Source organism: Salmo trutta, chromosome 10 (assembly GCF_901001165.1).
Source record: "Salmo trutta chromosome 10, fSalTru1.1, whole genome shotgun sequence".
In the NCBI taxonomy this organism is placed as follows: domain Eukaryota; kingdom Metazoa; phylum Chordata; class Actinopteri; order Salmoniformes; family Salmonidae; genus Salmo; species Salmo trutta.
The window spans coordinates 5,132,106-5,156,938 of record NC_042966.1 but is presented as its reverse complement, the minus strand read 5'-3'; the positions used below and the strand labels follow the sequence as shown (position 1 = coordinate 5,156,938).

The following is a 24,833-nucleotide window of genomic DNA, read 5'->3' as shown; positions in this document are numbered from 1 at the left end:
CTCATGAAGCTGGTTGAGAGAATACCAAGAGTGTGCAAAGCTGTCATGAAGGCAAAGGGTGGCTACTTTGAAGAATCTCAAATATCAAATATATTTTGATTGATTTAACACTTTTTTGGTTACTACATGATTCCATATGTGTTATTTCATAGTTTTGATGTATTCACTATTATTCTACAATGTAGAAAATTGTAAAATAAAGAAAAACCCTTGAATGAGCAGGTGTGTCCAAACTTTTCACTGGTACCGTATATGTATGAGGAGAGCGAGAGACCAATCAGAGCCAGATCGTCTTTGTCGCTATTGGTTAAACTCCCACCCTCACTATAGGAAAACCTTTCATCACCCTCAGCTTTTACACACTCTGTCAAACCCAGTTGAATGGAGCTACAGAACCATTCAGATTCAAGCTACAAACAGATCATTTTAAAGGAGTGCTTGCAATCCTTGTTTGTTCCTTTGCTTTTTGAAATTTAAATAAGAGCATGTTTGTGATTATTTAAATTTTTTATGGGCTTTAGGTCGGAAACTACACTTACAGTAGATATTACCTTTTGATCAACCCACAATAGTGTTCAATGCTCTAAACCACAGGAGGTTGGTGGCACCCTTAATTGGGGTGGACTAGCTCGTGGTAATGGCTGAAGTGGAATAGGTGGAATGGTATCAAATACATCAAACACATGGTTTCCATGTGTTTGATGCCATTCCATTCGCTCCGTTCCAGACATTATTCATCCTCCCCTCAGTAGCCTCCACTGCTCTAAAACCAACCTGCTTCTCAAGGCCACTTCATACTCACAATACCGGCGGTTTTTAACCTGGGCTGAGTTCTGATTCTCTAACCTTCTCCAGAAGTGTGCACTCGTTCACCCCCCCCATTCATTTAAAACCATTGGATTGGTGCAAGCACGGCTGGAGAGTTTCCACCAACATATTCCTCACACTAGTCCATTCCTTTTAAATCCATGAGGAGGAGTGACTGGGTGCACACTTCGGGAGAAGTGTAGAGAATTGGAATGTAGCCCCATTGTCTCACAAGTAGATTATATACTGCACAAAATCATTATCATCCTCATCTCACTGTTCACTTTGTAGGATAATGCTCTAAATTACATACACACAATTGAAATGTTATACTGGAAGTCTGTTGTCTGAGTTTATGCCTCAGGATATTTGAGTTTTGAAGTCTGAACCAAACCCCTTCAAATTCCTAACTCACAGCCCAATAAGCTTATCTAACATATAACCAACTCTATAGACCCAGTGTATTTGGTTCTGAGCCTGGGCAACTCACAAGTGTATCACAGCATATGAGGGAAAAGAGAAGAGACACTCCCAAGTAGTAACAAAAATGAAAAAAAGTCTATAAATACAGTATAGTCATTTAACAACTTTCAAAGAAGTGGATCAGCAGCACGGTAAAGTCCCCCCACCCCCCCCCAAAAAACTCAACCACAGATCCCCTTCAATATTAAGGCACCAGATATCCTGTTGATGGTTTGTTCATTTGTTTAAGTGTTGGCTTGTATGTTTGTTGTTGTTTGGAGTCTGGAGAGCAGTTTTCTATCATGGGGGGAGCTCATTCTAGTGTGGGGGCTCTGACTTTGGGGGTTAAGGGGCACCTTCCCCCAGGGTAATTTTTCAGGTGTACTCAGACTTGCGAATATAGTTGGAGGGGATGTAGCCTCGCCTGCCCCCCGCCTCACCGAGCCACCACTCGCTGTTGCCGTTCATGTCCTGGAACTCCAGGATGCGGACACGCTGATTGGCCGAGATGCTCAGCTCGTTAGCACAGCGGGCAGTGAATGAGTAGATGGCATAGTAAATCTAGAATGAAAAAATTATTAGATTGTCTTCTGTTAACAATGTCTGAACAAAGGAATAATGTAAAATGTATAATGTAATGTATAATACTGCATTCAAGATGGTTTCAAACAATTATTTTTTGAGGAATACTTGAATACCTATTCCAACATAATAAATACACAACATAACCATTTATCAAATGACTGATTTATCTACAAACTCTTTATATACATTCCTCTAATAACAGACTTTATTTCGCAGTCCTATTGTAGGCCAGTCATACCTGATGCCCATCGAGCTCTGACTCTAGCTCAGGTTTGGGCTCCGCCTCTGGTTCAATGAACTCATCCCTTGAGTATGGGGACCTCCTCTGATCACCACAGTCTCCATTCCGTTGGTACGAGCCAAGGGCCGCCTCAGTTTGGCCAGATCTCTGAGAAAGACCCAAACGGTTGTTTCTGTGCGAAGAACAAGATTCTGTCTCCAAAGAGTCAGACAGCTCCTTGTGATTGGTTGGTGTTGTTTTACTTGAGTCGAACGAGTCCCTGTGATTAGAGGACTGTTGGTAGGTGGGGTCTGTAATGTCTCTGTGATTGGGGGAGTTTCGGAGCGCTGGGTCCAACAGGTCCCGGTGATTGGAGGGATTTCTGGGGGAGTCTGCAGGATTGCGGTTTGGCGAGGGAGTGTCTCTGTGGTGGGTTCTGCGGGAGAGGGTGGGGTCCTGGTTTAGGTCAAGGTTGGGGCGGGGTGAGGAGTGGCTTGTGTGAGGGGCAGTGGAGAAGCTGACGGCTGACGTTTCCTGGTTGAAGGTCAGCGTGCTGTTACTGTTCTGGCGGGAGAACACAGGGGATGAGCCACCATAGCCTGACTCATTGGAGGACTGGCTCTCAATGGAGACATCCGATTGGCTCCTGCGTTGGTTGTAGGGTTTCAGGAAGGAGCTGTACACAAAGCCCTTGGAGACTGCAGAGAGAAAAAAATATGAATTAATCACTGATCAGCAATCATGCCAATGCAGATTTGCAGAATCGTATTAATTTTCACACTATACGACACTAATCAATGAGTTCTGCTACCACCAACAAATTTCAGTGTAAACAAAAATAACAAGTTACACTTTATTTTACGGTCTGCAGTCAAGGGTTTTGGGATCAAAACAAGCACGTACAATCAAGTAAGTACGCAAAACTATCTATTGTTACCACATGATTTCGTAGAGTACATACAGCCCCATTATTTCCCAATCAATATTGTCCATCTCAATAGCTCTGCTTCTTGTGTCGCACCCCATACCTACCCCCATTATCGATGAGCCAGCGGTTGTTGCTGCCCATGGGGTCCTGCTGTTTGATGACACCCACAATGTCTCCCACTAATATGGACACGTCCAACTCCTGGGCCGCGTTAAAGTTCCTTTCCGCCTGGAAGAGCTTCTCTGGGCCATACCGGGCCAACAGTCCCGCTCTCTGCTCATCTGTCTGCAGGATGTAGTTAGGCTAAGATATCAGGAGAGAAACAGACATTCAACACCATTAGTATATCATTATACTACTAGTCTTGTGGGTGGAACTGGCATCTAGGTAAGCAGAAACACTCACCGGTCCCTGCAACTGCTTCTTGGAGGTCTGTTTCTCCAGGGTCTTCTTGTCAAGAGGCTTGCGTGTGGAGGTGGAGGGTGGCAGGCTCTCTTGGCAGAAACTGAAGCGCTGTAGAAGCTGGAGGACTCTACCATACTCCTCTTGGAACAATGATATCAGGTTCCCCTCATTGCCCCCAATGCATGATAACTGGAGCAAGAGAGAATCAAGAGAGAGAAAAAAGCCATAGACACTAGTTACTAAAGCCAGCAGTAACCCTTGTGTGCCAGTAAGACATTAACTAGAAATGAATGTGGTCTTATGCAGCTCCCATTCGCTCAGCTGGGAGCTAGATCAAATATGCCAATAATGCATAGATGTGATACTATAATACCTCTATCACTCTGCACTCCAAAGTTTAATTCTGAATATCAAGAATACAAAAATATATATTGTATGTCGCAGTTCTTAATAATTCCTGTATTGTCCACGTCTGTGGTGTCCAACATGTCCTGTCCTGAATTTGATTTTGAATAATCCCCATACAACATGCAGGATTCAGGTCCCAACATAATGTCACCTTCTAGCACGCACGCACGCACGCACACGCACACGCACACACACACGCACACACACACACACACCTGTAGCAAAGGCTGCAGCTGCCCTAGCGTCAGCTTGGTAAAATCTCTCTGGGCCTGTGCAAAGGCTCTCACACAGCCAGTAAACAGGTCTTCAGCGGCACGATGAAACTTGGGCAGCTCGTCCAACAGCTGGGCATTGAGCGCCTCGTAGTTGTTGCGTGCCGCCTGCAGCTCATCCTGGACGCGGCGGTCTTTGAGGCGCTCAGCGCGCTCCTTGCAGTTGTCGTAGTCCAGCAGCTTGTCAAAGCGCTTCTGAATGAGCTTGTGGGGCCCGGCAAACATGAGCAGAAGCTGGGTGAGAGGGAAGATGACCAAGGCTTCCGCTCGCTCCTTCTGCTTACACACACACACACACACACACACACACACACACACACACACACACACACACACACACACACACAAACGAGAAAGGGAAGAACCTTTTAGTTTGTTTTCTATATTGGGACATGCTTCATAACGGTCTTATGATTAGAACAAAATTGGATGTCAACACTCACAAAGTGGGGGAACTGCTTGTCGCTAATGGAACGGTGGGCTCTCTGGAATTGTTCAGGGTCCAGCTGGCTCCGGTCTGTGTAGATGTCACAGAAACTGATAGCAGCCAGTACCTTCACTGAGGCCGATTCCTATTGGACAACACACACGCCAGTCAACACAGGGGCCAGCCAATGACATGATAGAAGAAGAGTAATTGATCTGGGTTGTGTTCATTAGGCACCAAATGGAAGAAAATGGACTGAGGCAGAAAGGGACTTTAAAAAAAAATGTTTTCAGTTGTATGCCCGAAGGAAGAAAACCCTGGTCAAAAGTCCATTTTGGAGCAAGTTTACAGTGCAGTAGAAACAGTCTAGGTGGGTATCGCTGATAGTGATTGAACATTAGCAATAGTGCATACCATTCATTATATGTGCTTTTTGATATGCACATATTTTTATTTTATTTACTTAACCTTTATTTAACTAGGCAGGTCAGTACAAATTCTTATTTACAATGACACCTACCCCGGCCAAACCCGGACAACGCTGGGCCAATTGTGCACTGCCCTATGGGACTCCCAATCACGGCCGGATGTGATATAGCCTGGATTCGAACCAGGGACCTTAGTGACGCCTCTAGCCCTGAGATGCAGTGCCGTAGACCGCTGTGCAACTCAGGTGTACTACAACTTGTGCTACGACAACAGCCGTTGCTATGATGCAGTGATTTAGAGCGCTGCGCCACTCGGGAGGCCAGCAAACATGTTTGTCTTCTGCTTGCATTAATTCTGAATGCTTGTATTTGAATGACCAATTCACTTGTTTGTGAATGAATGAATTTGAAGTGTGATTCTATATATTATAGTGTGACTGTATGTAGTAGGATATTACTATTTACCCGAATATGCTGCAGGTACAGAGAGATGTCCCTGATGAAGGACTTGATGAGTCTCTCCTGGAGTCGGAACCTCTTCTCTGCCTCATCAAACGCCTCATCTTTGATCTGAAGAAAAGGAGGTGGAGAACCATCAGCAACTACAGATTTCATCACCAGTCCAAATTCAAATAGGAGTGCAAAGGAAAGGGAACACTGTCGCTAGTTTTGAGATGTTTAAAGATGTATGTAACAGACATAGTGTGACTTACGGCCACTTCTATTTTACACTCAATCAATGTAGTCATGGACAAATATACTGTGACCATGGAGGTCACCTTTGGTCACCCTTTAGTCATACCTGGGGGGAGATCCCAGTGAGATGTTTGAGGTGGCTGCTCACGCGGTTGGACTTCTTAATGATGGAGTGCATGCTCAGCTTGGAGATCTTGTCAATGAGGGTGTCCTCGTCCCCTTTCCTGTACTTGAGCACTGTGGACAGGAGAGGGGACACATGAGTTAAAAACTGTTGCTAAATACACTAGTAAACTAAAGCAAGGGTCTCCAACTTCAGTTTTGGAAGGGGACCAGCGTGTGCAGGCTTTTGCTCATACCCAGGTCCTTCCTCCTCTTGTATTCATTTATGTTGACATTGATCTCTTTGATGGACAGCAGTGCCTGGGCCAGTAGGGGCCTGTCGTGGTGAGACTCGGGCGTGGCACTCAGCAGCTCCATTAGTAGCAGTGGGTACCGCATCACCCTCTGCACCGGCTTGATCAGGAATGAGCCCAGGTTGATGTAGTTGGTCTTCCCCCTGAGAGGGGGGATAATAGGAAGGAGATTGTGAGAAAGAAAGAGAGAAAGGTGGTGGGGATTGGGGATGGAGAAATACAGAGAGAGAGTTTGAAGGTAAAGGAGGAGTAAGGAGAATGGGAAAGGACAGGATTGAAATTCAAAACAGAGAGAGAATTAGAATGTGAGCAAGAGATGCTTTGGAACACCCACCAGTCACTTCGGGAAGGGACACACCCACAAACCAAGCTGGCTACACCCACCAGTCACTTCGGGAAGGGACACAACCACAAACCAAGCTGGCTACACCCACCAGTCACTTCGGGAAGGGACACAACCACAAACCAAGCTGGCTACACCCACCAGTCACTTCGGGAAGGGACACAACCACAAACCAAGCTGGCTACACCCACCAGTCACTTCGGGAAGAGACACAACCACAAACCAAGCTGGCTACACCCACCAACTCTGACATCACTTAACACGTCCCTCGCCAAGTGATGCCCTACATCGGTGGTCACCAACCGGTCGATTTCCAAGGTATTCCTAGTCAATCACCAAACATTTCTGTAAAACCCAACGATACCCGGTAGGCCTAGAGAGCAAATCAAGTGCACCTACAATATAGGCCTAACACTGGCCAATCAGATAGCTCAGATTACCGTGTCTGCACAGTTTCCTTGAACCATTGACTAAAAAGAAGACTCGAATGTACAGCAAAGTCGATACTGTGAGATTTCAAAACATTTAAAATCATGACTGGAGAGAGACTCAACGAATACAGCGAAAAGCTGCTGTTTTTATGTTACGTTTAAGTTGTTATTCAGCACTGTCAACACTTATACGCCATAAAATGCCCTTTCTCCCTACTTCCACTCACACAGCACTGCATCTGCAATGAATTATAAGCTTGCATTGTTATTATTTTGCGGCTTGTGTCTTTTTTTATATCGAGGAATATTTATGTTCATAGGAGTAGCTAACAACATGAATTGGTGCATGAGGCAGAAATAATGCAGTGCAACTAGAGTTTTGCCATCAGCTGGAAGACTGTTTCCCCTTTTCTCGAGGTAGCCTCAACCACACCTCCCTCCCTCTCCTCAGTCTGACCCTCAGATGCAGGCCATCAATCCAGAAAAAAAGGAAATCATTATGCTCACTCAGCCGTGCCTCACAAGTAATACAAAAACATTTATATTACCAGTGTGATCATATACCTAACTTTAAAAAATATAGAATTTCAAAATGGTCTGAAAAGAACAACATTGGCAGGGCAATTCAAACATAGCCAATATGCAGTGATAATGTATTGGGCCTATAGATAAAAAAATCTGCGTGGTAGATCTTGGTTTGACTCCGGAAGTGATCTTGACTGAGAAAAGGTTTGTGACCACTGCCCTTCATCAATGACACTGAACACACGCTCACATTTGTGCCATTGATCCAGTTACAAGTACATATGTACTATAGGGCCCTATAAAAAAAAGATTCCCCAAATTCAGTTTTCTCCTTAATGATTTTCCAGGTTTCCGTTTTCCCCTCTCAAATTCACTTTTTTAATAGAAAAAAAAAAACCTGCATGTGATGGTCTAAATCCAGAACAAACCACACCAGGAGAACACTTCTGAGGTCTGGATTACCCCTTAATTCCTAGCAAGATTTTGTTTAGCTGTGGTTTTGTAGAGTTTAGAGTCATTTGATGGTAGAGTTTGCAAAACAAATACTGGATCAATCCAGTGGGTATCATTCTGCCAGGTAAGAATAGACTACTTCGTATACTGAAAAGAATAAACGCAACATGCAACAATTTGAAAGATTTTGCTGAGTTACAGTTCATAGAAGGAAATCAGTTCCCATGACTGGGAATACAGATATGCATCTGTTGGTCACAGATACCTTAAAAAAAGGTAGGGGCTTGGATCAGAAAACCAGTCAGTATCTGGTGTGACCACCATTAGCTTCATGCAGTGATTGTGGCCTGTGGAATGTTGTCATACAGCCATTGAAGAGGGGTGAGAAGTTACTGTACATTGGCGGGAACTCCTTTTGTGACATGTCTGGTGAATATGCAGGACATGGAAGAACTGGAACATATTCAGCTTCCAGGAATTATGTACAGATCCTTGTGTCATTGGGCCGTGCAATATCATGCTGAAACATGAGGTGATGGCGGCGGGTGAATGGCACACCAATGGACCTCAGGTTCTCGTCACGGTATCTCTGTGCATTCAAATTGCCATTGATAAAATGAATTGTGTTCATTGTCCATAGCTTGAGCCTGCCCATACCATAACCCCACCGCCACCATGGGGCACTATGTTCACAACATTGACATCAGCAAACTGTACACCCACACGACCCCATACACATACGTGGTGTGTGGTTGTGAGGCCAGTTAGATGTACAGACAAATTCTCTAAAATGACGGAGGAGGCTAATGGTAGAGAAATTAACATGACATTTTCTGGCAACAGCTCTGGTGGACATTCCTGCAGTCAGCGTGCCAATTGCACGGTCCCTCAAAACTTGAGACATCTGTGGCATTCTGTTGTGTGACAAAACTGCACATTTTAGAGTGGCCTTTTATTGTCCCCACCACAAGGTGCACCTGTGTAATGATCATGATGTTTAATCAGCTTCTTGATATGCCACACCTGTCAGGTGGAGGGATTATCTTGGCAAAGGAGAAATGCTCACTAACAGGGATGTAAACAAATGTGTGCACAAAATATGGGATAAATTAGCTTTTTGTGCATACGGAAAATAACATGTTGCATTTATATTTTTGTTCAGTGTAGTTAACATTTAATTGACATGGTTTTTGGGAAAGCCTTTCCATCTACCAGAAGACTTTTCATTAACATCATTGCTAAATGCTACACAAAGTGGTAGATGCTCGCACATACACAAACAGGGGGAAATCTCAATGCCTCTTCAGAAAGTTGCAGGAAATACGAATCACTGATGCATTCTGCAAATTAATACATTTTCAATACATTTAGTTGATTCCCTACTAAGTTCAATACATTTTTGAATATTGTTGAATTCATTTTTAATGTCTAGATTTCATGATTCCTTCCACGTTCTCCACATCACAGATTGTATAGGGCCCTACATACACTATATGACCAAAAGTATGTCGACACCTGCATTTCGAACATCTCCTTCCAAAATCATGGACATTAATATGGAGTTGGTGCCCCATTTGCTGCTTCAACAGCCTCCACTCTTCTGGGAAGGCTTTCCACTAGATGTTGGAAAATTGCTGCAGGGATTTCCTTCCATTCAGCCACAAGAGCATTAGTGAAGTTGGACACTGATGTTGGGTGATTAGGCCTGGCTCACAGTCTGTGTTCCAATTCATCCCAAAGGTGTTTGATGGGGTTGAGGTCATGGGTCTGTGCAAGCCAGTCAAGTTCTTCCACACCAATCTCAGCAAACCGCTTTGTGCAAAGGGGCATTGTCATGCTGAAACAGGAAAGGGCCTCCCCCAAACTGTTGCCACAAAGTTGGAAGCACAGAATCATCTAGAATGTCATTGTATGCTGTAGCGTTAAGATTTCCCTTCACTGGAACTAAGGGGCCTAGCTCGAACCATGAAAAACAGCCCCAGATCATTACTCCTCCTCCACCAAACTTTACAGTTGGCACTATGCATTGGGGCAGGTAACGTTCTCCTGGCATCCGCCAAACCCAGATGATTCGTCCGTCGGACTGCCAGATGGTGAAGCGTGATTCATCACCCCAGAGAACGCGTTTCCACGGCTCCAGAGTTCAATGGCGGCAAGCTTTACACCACTCCAGCCCGACGCTTGGCATTGCGCACAGTGATCTAAAGCTTGTGTGCGGCTGCTCGGCCATGGACACCCATTTCATGACGCTCCATTGATAAAACAGTTGTTGTGCTGACGTTGCTTCCAGAGGCCGTTTGGAACTCGGTAGTGTTGCAACCAAGGAGTAGTGGTAGTAGTGGTAGTGTTGCAACCAATGTTTTGGTGCTTCAGCACCTGGCGTTCCCGTTCTATGAGCTTGTGTGGCCTACAATTTCACGGCTAAGCCATCGTTGCTCCTAGACATTTCCACTCCACAATAACAGCCCTTACAGTTGACCGGGGCAGCTCTAGCAGGGCTTGTTGGAAAGGTGGCATCCTATGATGGTGCCATGTTGAAAGTGACTGAGATCTTCAGTAAGGCTACTGCCAATGTTTTTCTATGGAAATTGCATGGCTGTGTGCTCGATTTTACACACCGGTCAGAAACGAGTGTGGCTGAAATAGCCGAATCTGCTAATTTGAAGCGGTGTCCACATACTTTTGTATATATAGTGAATGTAAGGAACGTGCTGGCCATTCAATATACAATCATTATCATCACAAGTGCACATATTTTTATGATGACACTCGTGGAAATGGAGGGACTCAACATGTGTCCAGTAACTATATAACATCCACCTTTATTGGCTTAGTTTAATGTATTCCAAGAGAAAAAGCTACTTAGGTAACCTTACACAGGATTCAATGATTGATATTTAATCTATAGGTAAGATACAATATGTAAAGCTAATTACAGCAAAGCAAATGAAGATCTGTATACTGGGAATGTTAAATTATTTGCTTTAAAAGCTATTTTCTGATGAATATCTTAAAGTAGATTATTTCAGTTAATAAAATATTGTCAATACGTAAATGGTGAAGGGATTACTGCTGTACTCCACTAGATAGCATTACGTCTGTTCAGTCACCAACAACAATCTTTGTTGGCCCTTAGAAAACTGGACCCACAAAACAGAAGTCAACATTTCACTTTACCAAAGGCAGTCACGACAGTAAACACAGATGCACATACACACACACACACAGAGCATAAAACACAGCAGCACATTGTGTGAGCTCCAGACTTGTGCCAAAATAGTATTTGCTTTCTCTCAAATACTTAAGGTGTGCTTGATTTAACTCCCCCGATACAATGGAACTAATGGAATAGTCTCATATTTGCAAACCCTGCCCCCCTGGACCCGAGGCGAGCTACAAGTGCCTTCAGAAAGTATTAATACCCCTTAACTTATTCCACATTTTTCTGTGTTACAGCCTGAATTAAAATGTATTACATTTATTTCTTTCTCACACACAATACCCAATAATGACAAAATGAAAAAATGTTTTTGGAAAATGAAATACAGAAATATCTCATTTATATAAGTATTCACAACCCTTTGTTATGAATTGAGCTTAGGTGCATCCCCATTTTCTTGGATCATCCTTGAGATGTCACTACAACTTGATTGGGGTCCACCTGTGGCCAATTCAATTGTTTGGACATGATATAGAAAAAAATAACCTGTCTACATAAGGTCCCACAGTTGACAGTGCATGTCAGAGCAGAACCTATACCATGAAGTCCAAGGAACTGTCCGTAGAGCTCTGAGAATTGTGATGAGGCATATATCTGGGGAAGGGTATAAAACAATCTCTAGAGTGTTGAAAGAGTCCAAGAGCATAGTGGTCTCCATCATTGGGAAATTGAAAAAATATGGAACTACCCAGACTCTGCCTAGCATCTGACCAAACTGACCAAATTCCTTGGGCAAGAAGGAACTTGGTCAGGGAGGTGACCAAGAACACAATGACCACTCTGACAAAACTACAGAGCTCCTTGGTAGAAATGGGAGAACCTGCCAGAAGGATAAAAGATTCTGTGTTCTGATGAGACAAAAAATGTACTCTTTGGCCAGAATGCAAAGTGCTATGTCTGGAGAAAACCAGGCACAGCTCATTAACCGTCTCACACAATCCCTACCGTGAAGCATGGTGGTGACAGATGATAATCTGCTTCAGAGTGCAAACGACCTTAGACTGGGGGCGAAGATTTACATTCCAACTGGACAATGACCCCAAGCATACAACCAAAGCAACCCTGGAATGGCTTCATAACAAAAATGTGAAATTCCTTGAGTGGCCCAGCCAAAGCCCAGACCTGAATCCCAATGAAAATCTGTGGAAAGACTTGAAGATTGCTGTTCACCACCACTCCCCATCTAACTTAACAGAGCTTGAGGAAGAGTGGGAGAAAATCCCCAAATCAAAATGTGCAAAGCTGGTCCAGACATACCCAAGACGACTCAAAGCTGTAATCGCCGCCAAAGGTGCATCTACAAAGTATTGACTCAGGGGTGTGAATACTTATGTAAATTATATATCTGTATTTAATTTTCTATAAATTTGAAAACATTTATAAAGACATGTTTTGACTTTTATTATGGGATATTGTGTGTAGATGGGTGAGGAAAAATATATATTTATTCAATTTTGAATTCAGGCTGTAACAAGGGGTATGAATACTTTCTGAAGGCACTTTAAATCAAGTGCATCTAATTAATATAAAGATTTTCAGCACACACACACCAGCTTTAAAACTATTAAAGGAGAAAACACATGTAGACAAAGCTTATTATGGGGTTAGTGAGCCACAGTCATGCAGTCCGGCGGTTTCTCATGCAGATATCATAGCAACACTCTTTAGGGAGACTTACCAGTCGCGATACACCGCCCTGGGATGGGGAAGAGGGTGGGAGAAGCAGAGGGATGGGGAGAGTGAGAGTGAGACAAGAACACATACAGCAGACATTATAAAGCTTGGCTAAAGAGCATATGGCCTGGGTCTTTGACATTATACCTGTCTGTCCAGTAAACAGGTGTTTCCCTACTATTGTCTAGCAGTTCAGAGTTTATTAGCACTAAGCTGTGATAGGAACGTTGGTATTGTTCATCTCTAGGACCACAGCTACATTCCAGGCTTTGGGAGGATCACACAAACAACCTTAGGAAGCACAGCAGTAAACCGTACAGAGGTCAAAATACACTACATTAAATGTAAGCCAATGTCAATTTCGATGCTACACTCAATTATGAGAGGATACACTTTTCTAATCTAGCCTTGCATACCCTTGTAACATATACTGTAGTGCCAAGTTTGGGTGTAGGGTAAAGTTGCTCCTACATGCTGATCTTGGGTCAGTTTTCCATTTCCCTCACCAATGGTTAAGGTTAGGATTGGGGGAAGGAAAGCTGTTCCTAGATCTGTACCTAGAGGAAACTTCACACTGGAGTGCTAATTTTAAGAGCTTTAAAAGGTCATAGTTCAAATGCAGAAATCCATGAATCCAAGTTAGAGTTAATAAACTGTCCAATGCTATAGCAATGGCTGTTGTCGTAGCACAAGTTGTAGTACACCTGAGTTGCACAGCGGTCTAAGGCACTGCATCTCACTACAGACCCTGGTTCAATTTCAGGCCGTATCACAGCCGGCCGTGATTGGGAGCCCCATAGGGCCGCACACAATTGGCCCAGCTCCGTTACGGTTTGGCCGGAGAAGGCCGTCATTGTAAATAAGAATTTGTTCTTAAACCCTTCCTGGGGCCCTATAAAGCTCTTTAGACAAGCAATATATGACATGTTACTCCTCTGTATCCGCGGACACTCACGTGTGCCTGTGCACGTATGTATGCACACACGCACAAGTCAGTCATCAATCAAAAAGTGGGAGCTCCTGAAAACTTCTCCTGCATTCATCCCTGTCATCAGCAACATAGCATTTGGGCAGATGCATGTCTGACATCAATGTGTGCGCAAAAACATACTGTTGACACGTAGGCTATAGTGTAATGGAATGTTTTACCTTATGTGGTAGGTTTTGTGTGTTTTGACACTCTTATGTAGTTGTCATAAACAGGTCTAAATACGTGTCATGACAGTGTTATGTCCATATTATAACAAGTTATTTAAACTGTTATGACATATGACATGGTTAATGTAAGGGAATTTTAATGTTTGTGCTTATCTTATAACTCATTTATGTGTTCATCAAGTGGCTGACTGTACAAATCCTCACTATCAGTAGCAGCAATTTGGCAGTATGCCCAGACCTTGTTTTGAGAACGAACGAAAGAGCTCAGTTTCAAGGTCTCAGCTTAGAGAGAAGAAGCCTCGTGAGGTATTGGTCTGTCACTTGTTATGAACCAGTATTGGTCTGTTACATGAATGAAACAAAACAGTAATGATTAATGAATTATGCTAAATCATGTCTGTGTATAGCCGTATACTAGACAACTGCTGGGTCTGCCCAGGGAGAGCTCCTGATTGACGTGTGTACTATGGTGCACTGAGTTGGTCGGAATTTCCACGACATTATGACCGTGTCATAATGTGTTATGCCGCTGGGTGTCAAGTAAAACGTGTTACCGAATTAATCATCACCTTTGAAGCGCTGTCCATTTAGTTGTGTTTGGCTTAAAATCAGCATCCACAACGACCATGTTTTCCACTCAGTTTCAACCTATTCTTGAACTTCTTTCTTCAAATTGATCATCACAGTAGCTAGGTTTCCATCTAATTTGCGACATATTTTCATGCTAATATATATATTTTTTGCATAAAACAATATGGACATTTTCTCTCCAGAGATGCTTCCATCAAACATACTTTTTGTGGATAAAAGCCTGTGCGTGATGACATAGTGCACATAAAAATGACTTTTACTGTTAAATTCCCATGTACCGAATGAAAAATACAAGTTAAATTGGTTTCCATAGCATTTTCAACTTTATTGGTGTTTTTGTCACAAAAACTGTTATATAGCAAACGTGCCCACTCTGGTCTTGACACATGCGCTCTAGCCAACAGCTCACAAATACAGTGCAGCTAGGCTAGTCTACATTATGAGATTATTATGGATAAGAGCAAGAATCATTTTTATTTGGCAAAAGGCAGCCAAGCATCAATCCTCATGTCACCACAATAAGACCCTTGATATTTATTGGAAAGGAGCATCAAGCTCATCACGTTGTACATTCACCAACCTGTAAAGTTCATCATAATTTATTTAATCTGTAGCCTAATAATCTGTATGGTTTCCCGAGTCGTAGTGAGAGGACCACACAACATATCATTGTGTGACTCCAAGTTTACTTCGATATGATATTTATTATATCAATATTAAGGCATTTCCATCACCATTTCTCACATAATTAATGTTAGACACAAAAAGATCCTACCATTTTGAATAAAAAAATTGTCTGTCGGCATTTATAAAATTGTCCCGGCATTTCATGTTTCCATTAGCCCGGTTGTGACTTTTTTGATGCATCAGGTAATTCATCCGCATAAAATGGTGGGATAGAAACGTGGTTAGTGAGGTCAAAAAATGTAGCCCAATAGTGAGTTTTAAAAGCATGATACTGTTTTGATGATAAGTGTTTGACGTCACTTTTGATCCCATTTGCATTGATGTCAGAGTGGTTAGAGGAACAATAGAGCCCTGAGTACCAGGCCATTAGGACCTGATGGAGGGACATTAGAGCCCTGAGTACCAGGCCATTAGGACCTGATGGAGGAACAATAGAGCCCTGAGTACCAGGCCATTAGGACCTGATGGAGGGACAATAGACCTCTGAGTACCAGGCCATTAGGACCCGATGGAGGGACAATAGAGCCCTGAGTACCGGGCCATTAGGACCTGATGGAGGGACAATAGAGCCCTGAGTACCAGGCCATTAGGACCTGATGGAGGGACATTAGAGCCCTGAGTACCGGGCCATTAGGACCCGATGGAGGGACATTAGAGCCCTGAGTACCAGGCCATTAGGACCTGATGGAGGGACATTAGAGCCCTGAGTACCAGGCCATTAGGACCTGATGGTCAGGCACTATCAACGCATGTACAGAGTGCATAAAAGGAGATTAACATGACTCATGGAATTTGACTGCGGCCATGACTCATGACTGCCGGTTTGGCGGAAATACGGTCACAGTCCTAGGTAAGGCCCTCTTTTCAGGGTGTGTACTTGTACATCAAGCTTACTTACGACATGTATTCTAGGTAATTGTGAAGAAAGTTGAGCCAAGTTGAACACAGAACGGCGTTGACCAGGCCCTTCTTGTTAAATGAATCATAGTATCTTGTTTCAAACAAAGCCCACGCCAGCACTCTAGTGGATAAACAAAATGGTGTTACTACGGAATGCCGTAGTCTCTGCTGAAAGACTGGGTGAAACAAGACTGGAGAGGTGAAACTAGGCGGGGCACATTCTTCAAACTCCACATGATTAAAATGTACTGGGACAGAAAGGACATCCCATGCATTGGACTACTCATACATAGTGTTCGTGCATGAGTGTGCGTGTGTGATATAAAGCCAAATGACCTCAATGCCTATGCTCGAGATGAGTTCAAAGTATGGAAGCATGGCAAAGTAGCTCCACTCTACTCAGATTCATTTAAAACAAGTCATGTATAACATTACTAGTTGCTAGGCAGATTTCTTCTACCATGACCAAATCCGAGCTCAATCAATAGAGGCGAGAATCTAGTTACATTAAAGATATGCAAATATTTTCCTCCGATTGCCCAATGGTCATCATTGCTTGCAATATGCAATAGCCTATGAAACTAATAAGTCCTTCATACACAGGCTCACACACATATTTTATATAAATATTAAGTTCAGTAGTGAATGAATGGTCTCCAGACGGAATTGGCTATTGCTCCTATCAATTTGGCTAGAGTCTTCTATTTGCAATTACTGCAACAGGCATTCAGCAGTTTTTTTGTAAAACACCCACTGATTGCTGAGTGTGAATTAAAGGGGGCGAATTGTCAGAAATTGGGAAGCAGGTGTGAAAGTGGGAGAGAGACAACATAGCTAGACTGTTGTTTTACTATTAAACTCAATAGTACTGTTTTTCATTTTGTAAAGCAGCTTTGTGTTTCTTAACCAGGCAAAGGATAGCTAATTAGTAGGCTGGTGACTGGTTACGGGGAAGCAAGAGTCGCTTGCTCAATGAGTATGATCGGAGGCGGAGCCAGAGCAGAGCGGAGCCTGCCTGTCTTCCCACATTTATCGCTTGCTTCCCCCACAGCTCACCAGGCTGCGCTGCGTATCTAGTGCTGTTAATATTCTGTTCATAGCCTATCCAGTCTAAGTGCAAAATACAAGTTACGTGAAGGCGAGTCCAAGTCCAAGTCACCAATGGTTGAGTCCAAGTCACGAATATCGGGACTCGAGTCAGACTAAAACACTGATTTGCTTGTAACCCCCTATCTAGCGTTATGCAAATAGGGGACCACAACAAAAGAAAAACTAGAAGATGGTTCGGAATATATTTAGTGGCTTAAAAAAATCTCTTCTGAAAGCACTACAGGTCATCCATATCACTCTGACCAAACGCCACGCCCACTAGCGTTTCTTCTCCACAATGAGTCTGGATTTGCTTTCCTCCCCAGCAGAATGCTGTAGAATGCCAACACATTTTGACCATTCTAATTGTTCCCAGAAACCGATGGGTGGGCCAGATCCGGCCTTCATGAATCACGCCATTGGCTTTGATACTCTGATTGGTTCGAGACGATCGAATCGCCGATTAATTTGTTTTGTACAACGGACCTCTTTTTGACACCAGTTTGACAATAGAGCAGTGGAATTAAATTCAAGATGAGTCGTCAGGCAACTACAGGTTGTCTATTGGGGAGAATGTGATCAGAATATACTATTCCATAAGTCTAAAAACCCAGTACAAAGTATTCCATCTCTCAACCTCAATGAGGTGAGATTTCTAGGACAACAATATGGTTTCCATTACAATCCATTTTCAACAACATGTTGCATCCATATGGTCAATGTAGAATTTTTTTCTAGATGTTGATGTCACAATAGACAGGCTCACACACAAACACACACCACTCATTGCAGAAGGGTGAGTAAGGTTTCTCTATCAATTCACATGCAAGTCATAACAGTACAATGTCTCATTAAACAATGCTTTGTTTTAGTATGTCCCAATTCTCTTTTGAATATAACTCCCATTCCTTGTGTCCTTTCATTGATGGTTGCTGGTAAACCAAAAAACAGGTTTCAATCCAAAGCAATGGAAAGGATGGGTTGAGGTTATGTAAGAGAATTGTGACTCAACCATGGGGTATATCTCAACAATCTAAAGTGGCTTCCTCTCCTCGTCTCCTTTTCTTCATCTACATTTATGTGAAATTACTAGGTACATGTAGGGGAAAAAAATTCCTGGTTGGCATCCAGCATTTTGAAAGAGAGGAGATGGAAAAAAGAAGGCACAATACATTGTTGAGAGCAGGGTTGGAGTCAATGTCATTCATTCCAGTGAAATCAGGAAGTTAACTGAAATTACAATAAAATAAAATATTCCTAATTGAAAATTGTACTTTTAAAACCTTAATTTGAATGACTATTTATCTCCCAAATGCATTGCATTAAAATGGAATTGACCTGATAGCACTTATTGGCCTTGTCCCAAAAAACACTAACTTCTACCCCTTAGACACCCGTGTAGATCTGAAATAGTTGGATTGGTTCAAGCAATGTGGTAGTACCTCTAAATTTACCTCAGGTGGAATTTTCGCCATATTGCTTACACTTATCTAATTCTTTCAGATCTGCCCATGGCGGTATGGGCTTCTGGACGGGACTGTGGTCTCTCTCTCAGGCTTTACATCTGCTCTGTTTTGTTTGTGTGTAGTCACCTGAGTTTCTCCAGGCACTCCAGCACGTGTCTCTGGATGCTCTCGTCCTTCTCGTACATCTCCAGGAGAGAGATGGCGTCATCGTGGTTCTGACAGTAGATCTTGTACACCTCCTCGAGCTCTACCTTAAAGTCCAGGAACACCTTTCCTGGGAAATGTAACAGAGCAATACCGCTGTCATTCTATTGTTCCTCATTTATCAATTCTTAAAAGGTAAAGTTCATATTTTTCAACCAAATCTAAATGTTTTCTGTAAATAGCATGTTATAGAAGAGCCACTTGGTTTTGAAAAACTTACCCCAACCAGCGATATAGTCCCTCATGCTCATTCTGCACTACCAGGGCACGGCTAAAGCATGAACAAAAGCTCCAATAACACCCAAATACATCATTTTAGAAACGGCAACGCTCTCAGTATAGTGATGCAGGTCTTTAGATGTTTTACAGATGACATTGTGTAATTCTAAACTTTTTCCGCAATGTTATATTCCATTTTGTTGGACTCGAGTGATACTTTACCGTGTGTGCATGTGCTGGCTACACAGAGAAGTATCGCTCGAGTCCAACACAATGGAATATAGTGCACTGCAGAATGAGCATAAGTAAGTTTTTCAAAACCAAGTGATATGGCCAAAAACATGTCTGGACTCTTCTATAACATGCCATTTACATCAAACATAGAGATTTGGTTGAAAAAATATGAACTTATCCTTTAAAGAAAGTCATGGAAAACTGGTTTGGGACTTTTATTAACGTGTCTAGATTATTTCTTTAATAAGTCTACCATGTCCCACCAAACAGCATCTCCCAAAGTCAAGTGTGTGATGGCCATAGTGGGAGGAAGCCTGGCTGACATGACCCACGAGGTACACAGCGAGGGGGAGCTGAGACACACTGGTCTGGAAAGGAGTCCATTTGTTGATGCAATATTCGCCTTGAAATTGAGAGATTTTTAATTGGTTCTCTCAAATGTTATTTTTCCCTGAGGGATTGAGACCTCTCATTGTTAGGATTTGAAAATACAACAGTTGTCATGGAAGGGAGCAGCGCTCGGGGGCTGTGTGTGGCTGTACATGTGGGTGTTTGAGTGAGAAAGAACCAACCAGTTAAAGCACATACCCCTTTATTATCGATGTTTCGTGCCAAAACAGCCTCTCCGAGAGGACTTTGAGTTGGGTCTCAGTCAGACTAAGTGGGAGGCACATCTTTCAAGTTTTTCTAATAATTGAGTCATTACGTTTGCTATAAAAACAGTCTAGGGTTTGCATTACCAATGGAGTCAGTGTCCTGGAGGGTCTTGAAGAGACGACGCGAGAGGTCGATTACAGAGTTGATGTTGCCAAAGAGACCGTCAAAGTCAATGTTCTGCACCTTTAGGAAGAGCAGACGTACAGAAATATTTACTGAACTTTTTAAATAATTTTTTTACATGGACAATGCACATGAATCAACAACTCTGCAAATGTGCCAGATGTATTTGGTTTTTATATGTTGTCTCTGGGCAGGTGGGTAAACATTTCCGAATTACATAATAGTGTGTGCGTAGGTGCGTGTGTATATATAAGTTAGATGTGCAATACATAAGCTCTGTGAAGCTTACAATGTCTATAATAGTGGCATATGTCTTCTTAATTTGGGTGTAATATTTATTGTTATGAAGCTGACCATTAAAATCCATAGAGAATGATAGAGGAAGCAATGTTGTATCTGTCCCATTATGGCGACTGTGAACGCACAGGCAGCGCCATTGAGGCATCTCCATTTTGAAGTAGTCAATTGTCTTCTTCTACTAGTTCTAATAGTGTGTGTACCTGTTTGCGTTGGAGAGGTTGGATAATCTCCTTGACACACATCTGCAGGTCCTTGATGTAGTCCTTCTCTGTCTGCAGCAGCTCTTCTATGACCTTTGACCTTTTCTCCAGCATCCTCTGCTCGGGGTCCTCGATGGCCACCACTGCAGAGACCGGGGCTGACTCCAGGCACTTGGGCTGGGTCGACAGGAGGGTCATCTCTGAAAGAAAAAAAGAGAGAAAATAGAGAGGGGGAAAAGAGAGAAAGAGATTTCATGGTTAGTGAATGGAATTGAATGTGAAAGTTAGCCTGTCAACAAGCACACTTGCCGTGAACGTTAAGCACCTGAGGAGCAGTGGAGAAAAATACAATTAATTCCACTCTTCTGATTAGGCATTTATACTACCTAGTTAAAAACAATTTTCGAACAAGACCCATTTTCTTTAGACATGTCAGGCTAGACTTTCATCTAGATCTCTGGTGTCAATGGCTGGTCTCTGTGGTGTATGGGAACGGACGGAGAGTCTGTTTCATGCACTGCTGAGCCTTCTGAATGGGCTATGGACTGGAGAGGACTCAGCTCTTTGTCAATGGCACAATAGACTATGACAGCAGCTAGTGAGATATAGGCCTCAGTGGGACAGCGGAGAGACGAGGGATGGGAAGGAGGACAGTTTTGGGAATGGAGAGGAGAAAAGAGGACTGTGGGGATAGAGGGAGAAAGAAAGTCAGGAATGAACGGGTGGGAAAGGAAGGGATGTGGGAATGGAAACTATCAAGAGTACATAAACAGTGCGTGGGAGCATAGATAGAGAGATGAGAGTGAAGAACATAAGGAAGAGGAGGGACATGGATAAAGGAAAGAGGGAGATGGAGAAAGAAAGGCCTTAATAATAAATCTGGGAATATGGAAAGCATAAACAAAGATATACAATCAAGCAAAAAGGAGAGAGTGGAGTATGGATGGGACAGACGGAAACTGGGAATTTAGGAGTGGGGGGAGGATGGACAGAGGATAAAGGCAAGGGGACCAGGGTTGATAACAAAAGTATAATATATTATCAGATTAGGGTCATTCGGTGTGTGTGTGTGTGTGTGTCTATTAAAATATAATTACAGTCATTATCAAACACCACATTTCACGGCACCCCTCCGGTATATGTGTCAATAAAACATTATTACATGTTTTTTCTTTACTAGGAGGGGGTCTCAGGAGTAGACATAATGTCAACCTGTGTCACTACACCACAGCAAATGTGTAACGTTGCTGAATCATTAGAAGAGTGTTGTTTTTAAATTAGCAAAGCCACCAAACCCTGTACAGGCCTAAGGCTTGACAGAGATGCACTAACTCCTTCCTGTTTTTGTTCAGTATTTGGTCAGGACTGTTTCTATTATTAATAATAGGGCTACTGTACAAGGAGGGGTGTCCAAATATGTGGTGGTTACCAGGGTTGGGTAGGTTACTTCCTAAATGTAATCCTTAACAGTTACTAGTTACCTGTCCAAAATTGTAATCAGTAATGTAACTTTTGGATTACCCAAACTCAGTAACGTAATCTGATTACATTCAGTTACTTTTACTTTCCCCTTAAGAGGCTTTAGAAGAAGAGAAAAATGTATGTTACCAATTGAACGACATCTATTGCAGGATTAATCAATGTTAAAGTTGATATAGTTGGCCATATATGGATGTTAAATGTTATTTTATGGGTTTTCACTGGCAGTCCACTGGTTTAAAAAACATTGATTGATAGGCAGCTTAAACTTCTTGAATTCAACCATTATTGGGTTCAAATACACATTTATATTTGTGAACAGCCATCCACAACAACCACAATCCGTAAGGTACAAATAGCTAAATGAGAGAGCAGCAGTGTGATTCACATCAATGGGCTATGTAGATATCAATAATAAGTGATGTCCGTATTGCCGTAGACTACACCACTACTGTCATCCTTACCTCCAAGCATTTATTCAAGTTGGATAATCTTTGGTTGCTGACAGCAGTCGCACCATTGAAAGACATAGCTTGGACAGTAGCTTATAAAAGCCTATTCTTGCTCTTTTCCCACCATCCATCAAACACATTTGGTGTGTCATCATAGTGGTCAACTTGTGGTCAAACTTGTGGTCAAACACGCTCAGGTAGGGCTGGGCGATATATATCGTGTGACGATAGAGCATAATATGAAACGATAGACGTTTTTCTATCATTTATTTTGTTGTGTCGCAAATCACACTCTTTACGGCAATATTTGTAGTTAACTGGACGACGCTTTGCGTCCACACGTGCCGTGTGGAAGGAAATTTGCAACACAAACAAAAATGGAGGAGAGTGAACGTGACACAGAGACACGGAGCTCGTACCTAAAAGAGGGGCTATTTCGGTCGCATGGATGTGGTTTGGGTATGAAAAGTCTGACACAAACCAGAAAATCATCCTCTGCAAAATATGGCACAGGCCGGTCCCGACAACAGGCTCAAACACCACTAACCTCTTTTACCACCTATGCAATAATCATGCGAAACAGTACGGAGAGAGTCTACAGATGAGACCCAAAAAAGTACAGTTGAGTGCTCAAAACAAACACCCAACTCAGACATTGCAAGAGGCTTTTGCCCGCGACACACCATATGGCAAAGAATCACAAAGATGGAAGGAGATAACAGCTGCCGTTACAACTTACATCTGCAAAGACAAGGCCCCAAATTACACGGTCGAGAAACGATGGTTTCGTGAGTTGGTGCTAACACTCGACCCAAGATACCAAATGCAAATTGAAATGTGACACGTATTAATGCCAAAATGACATGCAAAACAGGCAAGACCCCAAAAATATATATATTTTAGGCCTATATTTATTTTGTTTGCAACTGTAGTTTAAGTGTTTTCTATTTACATTTTCAGATTTTATACATTAATATTTTGTTACATGCTTAATTGAAAATTTGTACAAAGGTTCTAAATAAAATGAGAAATAATCAAATACGAGTAAGTACCTTTTATTTGTTGAGTATAATTCAAAATGTAAGAAATAGGCCTTTACATGTGGTCATTTTATATAAACTATTTATTCATCGAATTTACAGAACATGTGCTATATCGTGATATGTATTGTTATCGGGATATGAAATGACCTATAACGTGATATGAGATGTTGGCCATATAGCCCAGCCCTACACTCAGGTGGAACAAACTTAAACGTGTGTCTTTTTTCAATGCTGATTTAAATGTCATTGAGAAAACAGAGAAGTGTAAAATATTTTTTTTCTCTCGCAAACATCCATTCTGAATGTAAAAGTAATCCTCGAAATAATCTAGTTTTTCAAAAGTATCTGTAATCTGATTACAATATTTTTTTGCTAGTAACGTAACGGATTACAATTTTTTTGTAATCCCTTACATGTAATAGATTACATTTAACCCGTTAATCCCCAACCCTGGTGGTTACCTCCCGCATTAGTGTAGTCAGGCTCAGAACCTGTTCTTCCATTGAAATTTCCACAAAGAAGCACTTTACCCTCTGCCTAAAATGGAATGATTTCTGCATGGAGATTGTCAAAAAACGAATAATAATATGATGAATCTGAAGGAGCATAAACTGCACATATGTATACATCAAAGTCCCAATAGATAGTACCTTCAGTAAGTTTTAGCCAAATGTGGTTAGTACCTTTTTCATTTCATTCAGTGCTAAGTGCTAAATAAATCACAGACAGTGTCATCAGCAAAGCACCATCACACTTCCTCCTCCATGCTTCACGGTGGGAACCACAGATGCGGAGATAATCCGATCACCTACTCTGCGTCTCACAAAGACATGGCGGTTGGAACCAAAAATCTTAAATTTGGACTCCAGACTAAAGGACAGATTTCCACCGGTATAATGTCCATTGCTCGTGTTTGTTGGCCCAAGCAAGTCTCTTCTTCTTATTGGTGTCCTTTAGTAGTGGTTTCTTTGCAGCAATTCGACCATGAAGGCCTGATTCATGCAGTCTTCTCTGAACATGTGTCTGTTACTTGAACTCTGTGAAGCATTTATTTGGGCTACAATTTCTGAGGCTGGTAAGTCTAATGAACTTATCCTCTGCAGCAGAGGTAACTCTGGGTCTTCCTTTCCTGTGGTGGTCCTCATGAGAGCCAGTTTCATCATAGTGCTTGATGTTTTTTGCGCCTGCACTTGAAGAAACTTTCAAAGTTCTTAATATTTTCTGTATTGACTGACCACGCCTTAAAGTAATGATGGACTGTCATTTCTCTTGCTTATTTGAGCTGTTCTTGACATAATATTGACTTGGTCTTTTACAAAATAGGGCTATCT

The 24,833-nt window shown here is 42.3% G+C and overlaps 1 protein-coding gene across 4 annotated transcripts in view; it reads right to left on the bottom strand.

Moving 5' to 3' along the window:
• Nucleotides 1-463: 463 nt before the first annotated feature.
• Nucleotides 464-24,833, bottom strand: part of dnmbp (dynamin binding protein) — a 111,501-nt gene continuing 87,131 nt past the window's right edge. For all 4 annotated transcript variants that reach the window (XM_029764169.1, XM_029764168.1, XM_029764170.1 and 1 more), the window contains 13 exons: nt 20,529-20,728; nt 19,989-20,088; nt 18,718-18,865; nt 12,705-12,722; nt 5,998-6,197; nt 5,745-5,875; nt 5,408-5,512; nt 4,531-4,659; nt 4,031-4,363; nt 3,408-3,596; nt 3,107-3,305; nt 2,093-2,772; nt 464-1,830 (listed from right to left, as the gene is read on the bottom strand). In XM_029764169.1, coding sequence (XP_029620029.1) covers nt 1,645-1,830; nt 2,093-2,772; nt 3,107-3,305; nt 3,408-3,596; nt 4,031-4,363; nt 4,531-4,659; nt 5,408-5,512; nt 5,745-5,875; nt 5,998-6,197; nt 12,705-12,722; nt 18,718-18,865; nt 19,989-20,088; nt 20,529-20,728 — 2,618 coding nt within the window. In that variant the 3' untranslated portion in view covers nt 464-1,644. The remainder of the gene's footprint in view (nt 1,831-2,092; nt 2,773-3,106; nt 3,306-3,407; nt 3,597-4,030; nt 4,364-4,530; nt 4,660-5,407; nt 5,513-5,744; nt 5,876-5,997; nt 6,198-12,704; nt 12,723-18,717; nt 18,866-19,988; nt 20,089-20,528; nt 20,729-24,833) is intronic.